Consider the following 5,857-nt stretch of genomic DNA (forward strand, 5'->3'; position numbering starts at 1 on the left):
CGCTGTCCACTACACCTCCAATTTTGGTGTCATTTGCAAACTTACTAACTGTACCTCTTATGCTCGCATCTAAATCATTTATGTAAATGACAAAAAGTAGAGGGCCCAGGACCGATCCTTGTGGCACTCCACTGGTTACAGGCCTCCAGTCTGAAAAACAACCCTCCACCACCACCCTCTGTCTTCTACCTTTGAGCCAGTTCTGTATCCAAATGGCTAGTTCTCCCTGTATTCCATGAGATCTAACCTTACTAACCAGTCTCCCATGTGGAACCTTGTCGAACACAATTTACTGCATTTCATTGCATTTCACTTTGCTCTGATAGGAGAAGATTGATAGTGTGTGGCTCTCTCTAATCAGCTCGGCATTCCTCTCTGACCTGGCAACAGTATCTTGGCCTGCATTAGCCTGTTGTATGGTTCTCCTCAGGGGAGAGCAGTGACAGTCGGACAGCACTGCTCCCCCACTCACATTGATTGGTGCTTGGGAAGGTTGATGTTAAGCTGATGATGATTGTTCACAGGCAGTCGGCCCAGTAGAAGTGTGAATGGCTTGAGAAGTGCAATATCACAAATACAGTTCTGATGTCTGGCTGTAACTCAACATCAAACATCAGTGACATGGCAGTGAGAGAGCTGAGCCCTGTTTGTGTAATGTCTCTCTCCCTATCACCACCTGTAAACTTTATGATATGCATTTTTGAACTCTGTGTGCACTGGTAAAGCTTGTTTTAGCATCATCTGAATGAAGCTCATGACTTTCAATGACTTGGATCCCAATGCCATGATTGTGGTGGGAGTTCTGACACCTCCCACTCTTGGGTACAGTGCCAGTGTCTATTCATGTTTCAAGCCTTTGAAAAGTTAATGTTGGTGTCTGTGGCATTAGCATAACCCCTCCTTCCCTTTCTTCTTTTAAAAGCCAAACCATACACACTCCATGCCCCCTCAGCGTGGTTCATTTTCATTCCTGCATCTGGGAAGTAGGAACAGCTCAATGTCAAGGTTAATGAGGGACTCAAAGGCTCTGCTTGGGAATGGTTTGGGCAAGTTTAAGCACACCTCATTTCTCTCTCTCTCTCTGTATCTCTGTCTCTCTCTGTCTCTCTCTGTGTCCCGCTCTCTCTCTTTCTGTCTCTCTCTCTCTCTGTGTCTCTCTCTGTCTCTCTCTCTGTCTCTCTCTCTCTGTCTCTCTCTCTGTCTCTCTCTCTCTCGCTCAGACTTGGAGGAAGGACTATGTAGTTCTTACCCAGCCATCCTCCACCTCCATTCTGCTGACACTTCGCTACTCAAGGCTCGTGTCCATCAGTTGCTACAGCTGGTGAAAAAATACACACACAAGAAAAAATGCAACTCATTCTTTTTCTCTTTTTTTTCCATTCTGTCAAATACAAGGAGCTCTGGGTGTGTTAGACTGCTGTGGATCGCCTAACTCAGACATGAGTAAAATATGGCCAGGTAGGAATATTTCAAAGCAAGATAATGATCCCAATAAGATTGATCCTGAAGTTTTCACTTATATCAGAACCACTACTGTGCAATGGTATCAGTCAATGAGTAACGAAATATAGTGGTGCCCACACGGTCCAAGGTCAGGGGTCACCTGTGTGGAGAGTAGCAATGATCAGCTCAATGCTGTGTGCCCCTGTACTCTTCCCCCTGCAGTAAATACTCCCTCCTCCCTTGCAAAGTGTGGCTTATCCCAGGGAGGGGCTGGAATGGGGGCTCTCTCTCACACCCATCGGCGGGCTCCTGTCACAGTGTTGAAGAGGTAAGGCCTTCCAGTCGCTGAAAGAGAAGATAGTTATGTTCAAGGATCTGTTGGTCCAAGATTTGTTTCTACACTTGGACTAATTCCCCTCAGTACAAAACTGCCTGAAGACACATCCACTGTTCCTTCACTTGTTCCATTCCCACTCCTTTTTGCCTTTTCATTGTTTCATGGCGTCCTACCCTGCATCCTTTCCTACACCTTCCCTTCAGTTCCATCCATGTACCTTTCTCTGCCTCTTGTCCTCACTTCATGAGCAGCCATCTCGAAGTTCTGGGGAAAGAAGCAGCTTTCACCCGTTCTTCCAAATCTTGTCACAACTGCAGCATCCTCTTCCCACCCAAAATGCATGGCACTGTGGAGTGAATCCCTCAGTTCAGCTTTGCTGGATACAGCACACCACTCCTAATAGCAGTCTCCTGAAGTAATTACAATCATTGGAGCTCTGTGCTGGCTGGAGACTGCAAGAGGCTGTGCAGACACTTCATGGACATTCTAAAGCATTCCTGATGAGATCAAACATCCCTCTGGAAGAGTTTGGCTTGTGATTGACCAAACTGGATGGGGTTCACTCAGAAAGGCCGCCAGCACTCTGGGAGGCTCTGTACGAGTCAAAATCAAGGCATTGTAGAGAGCACAGAAAATTCCCAAAAACTCTTCCTCAATCAAATTGTCTAACCCTGCATGTTTCAGGCTGAGCAGACCATACACTAGGTTGATCAGCGGTTTGACCTGGAGTGAGAATGAGCTATCCTCAAGATGAACACCACTGCCTGAGAATGAGCTGCTGCATCCTTCAACCATTAAATTTTGTAATGGAATCAACCAACCAGAAACGTTAACTGGGTTTTTCTCTCTCTCTCTCTCTCTCCACAAATACTGCCTGACCTGCTGAGTCCCTCCAGATACCACTAGCTTTATTTTACATTTCCAGAAACTACAGACTTGAGAGTTTTCTCTTCCTCTTGATAACAAAGGGCAACAAGAAGCACAGGTTGTGAACCTACTGCACTACCCTTTTGGCAATAGTTCCCACTTTATCCGCAAGGGTCCAGATTCTAACTCTTTCTGGTCTACAGGGAGATGGACATCCAGAGAGGTTGTAATCCAGCCTGCTACCTCCAAGATTCAACACTGCACAACTGAGAGAAACTGTGAGATATTCGTCAATGCTGACAGCTCATCTTCCTGCGCTAGGGGGTATGCCTAAAGACTTGATCTGTTTCAAAAATCCATCCTCTCTCACACACTGTACTGCATCTAACACCCCCCCCTTTAAATACACATACTGTACCCCCCTCCAACTTGTCTCCCTTTCATTCACACATAAAGGATTGTATCCAGCTCCCCAACCTGATAGATGTTGTGTATCTTTGTGTCTGGTTTCTGGGTCTGATTGATTGAGAATGCCAGAATATCATGGAGAACGTACCTGGATCAATTGCCCGGCCATCGAAATGCTGGGGAAAGAAGGAATGTTGGAGACAAGGTTAGCTGCTCAGTAAATCAAATGGTGAATTCCCTTTGAATTTATGTGATGACTCTGTTGCTCTATGCCAGTGTGTGTGGGCTGTCACCTTCTCACTGCGTTGTGCAGTATTTATTTTCACTCACGCCCTGCATTAAAATTACAGTACAAGGGACAGACCATGTCCAGCGTGACATATTCCTGAATACTGACACTGAACAAAGCCATGAGTGTGTGTGTGTGCGTGTGTAAGAGAGAGAGGTATAGAACATAGAACAGTACAGCACAGTACGAGCCCTTCGGCCCTCGGATGTATGCTGACCTTTTACCCTACTCTAACATCAAACTAACCTACATACCCTACATTTTATTACCATCCATGTGCCTATCCAAGAGTCGCTAAAGTGTCTCTAATGTATCTGACTCTACTACCTCTGCTGGCAGTGCATTCCACACACCCACCACTCTCTGTGTAAAGAACTTACCTCTGACATCTCCCCTAAGCCTTCTCCAATCACCTGAAAATTATGCTCCCTTCTGAAAGCCATTCCACCTTGGGAAAAAGTCTCTGGCTATCCACTCTACCTGCGCCTGTCATCATCTTGTATACCTCTATCAAGTCACCTCTCATCCTCTTCGCTCCAATGAGAAAAGCCCTCACTCCCTCAACCTTTCTTCATAAGACATGTCCTCCCATCCAGGCAGCATCCTGGTAAATCTCCTCCACACCCTCTCTAAAGCTTCCACATCCTTCCTATAATAAGGTGACCAGACTGAACACAATATTCCAAGTGTGGTCTAACCAGGGCTTTATAGAGCTACAGCATAACCTTGCGACTCTTAAACTCAATCCCCCTGCTAATGAAAGCCAACACACCACATGCCTTCTTAACAACCCTATTAACTTGGGCGGCAACTTTGAGGGGTCTAAGGTCATGGACTCCAAGATTCCTCTGTTCCTCCACACTGTCAAGAATCCTGCCTTTAACCCTGTATTCTACATTCAAATTTTACCTTCCAAAATGAATCACTTTACATTTTTCCAGGTTGAACTCCATCTGCCACTCCTTAGCCTACCTCTACATTCTGTCAATGTCCAGTTTCAACCTGCAACAACCCTGCACACGATCCACACTTCATTGACCTTTGTGTCATCAGCAAACTTACTAACACAACCTTCCACTTCTTCATCCAAGTCATTTATAAAAATCACAAAGAGCAGAGGTTCCAGAACCGATCCCAGCAGAACATCACTGGTCACCAAGCTCCAGACTGAATATTTTCCATCTACCACCACCCTCTATCTTCTTTGGGTCAGCCAATTCTGTATCCAGACAGCCAAATTTCCCTGTATCCCATGCCTCCTTACTTTCTGAATGAGCCTACCATGGGGAACCTTATCAAACACCTTGCTAAAATCCATGTACATCACATCCACTGCTCGATCTTCATCAATGTGTTTTGTCACATCCTCAAAGAATTCAATAAGGCTTGTGAGGCATGACCTGCCCTTCAGAAAGCCAGTCTGATGAGCTCTAATCAAGCTGTGCTTTTCCAAACAATCGTAAATCCTGTCTCTCAGAATCCTCTCGAATAATTTGCCCTCCACTGATGTAAGACTGACTGGTCTATAATTCCAGGGTTATCTCTATTCTCTTTCTTGAACAAGGGAATAACATTTGCCACTCTCCAATCATCTGGCACTACTCCAGTGGACAGTGAGGAGGCAAAGATCATTGCCAAAGGCGCAGCAATTTCTTCTCTCACTTTCCTTAGTAACCTTAGGTATATACCGTCTGGCCCAAGGGACTTATCTATCCTCATGTTTTTCAAAATGCCCAGCATATCCTCCTTCTTAACAACCTGTTTGAGCATATCAGCCTGTTTCACACTGTCCTCACAAACGAAAAGGTCCATTTCACTCGTGAATACAGAAGCAAAATATTCATTATGGATCTCCCTGACCTCCTCCGACTCCTGGCACAGGTTCCCTCCACTATCCCTGATCTGCCCTACCCTCACTCTGGCCATCCTCTTGTTCCTCACATAAGTGTAGAATGCCTTGGGGTTTACCTTAATCCTACCCACCTGAAGTAAGCTTCCTTCTTCCTCTTGACTAGATGTTCCACATCTCTTGTCATCCAAGATTCCGTCACCCTACCATCCCTTCCTTGCCTCAGTGGGACAGACCTATCTAGCACTCACAGCAAGTGCTCCCTGAACAACCTCCACATTTCTGTTGTGCATTTCCCTGAGAATACCTGCTCCCAATTTATCCTCCACAGTTCCTGCCTCATAGCATTGTAATTCCTCCTCCCCCAATTAAAGACTTTCCCATACCATCTGCTCCTATCCCTCTCTGTGACTGTAGTAAATGTAGAGAAGCTTCCTCACCCATATCAGATACTGAGGTGAAGAGATTGGCTCAGAAAGATATAAATACACATCGAGCAGTTCACAGACAATCGCTGAGGATTGTTTCTCTCTGCTTTGGTGGGCTTAGTGATTTCTGGTGAGTCTGATCTTGCCACACGAGGGGCAGATGATTTAGATTAGATTACTTACAGTGTGGAAACAGGCCCTTCGGCCCAACAAGTCCACACCGACCCGCCACCCAC

General features: G+C 45.7%; 1 protein-coding gene across 2 annotated transcripts in view; it reads right to left on the reverse strand.

The window, feature by feature from the left end:
- Positions 1–1,374: 1,374 nt before the first annotated feature.
- Positions 1,375–5,857, reverse strand: part of LOC122559137 (cadherin-related family member 4-like) — an 82,745-nt gene continuing 78,262 nt past the window's right edge. For both annotated transcript variants that reach the window (XM_043708479.1, XM_043708480.1), the window contains 2 exons: positions 3,204–3,231; positions 1,375–1,788 (listed from right to left, as the gene is read on the reverse strand). In XM_043708479.1, coding sequence (XP_043564414.1) covers positions 1,733–1,788; positions 3,204–3,231 — 84 coding nt within the window. In that variant the 3' untranslated portion in view covers positions 1,375–1,732. The remainder of the gene's footprint in view (positions 1,789–3,203; positions 3,232–5,857) is intronic.

The sequence above is a fragment of the Chiloscyllium plagiosum genome, chromosome 18, assembly GCF_004010195.1.
Source record: "Chiloscyllium plagiosum isolate BGI_BamShark_2017 chromosome 18, ASM401019v2, whole genome shotgun sequence".
Lineage (NCBI taxonomy): Eukaryota > Metazoa > Chordata > Chondrichthyes > Orectolobiformes > Hemiscylliidae > Chiloscyllium > Chiloscyllium plagiosum.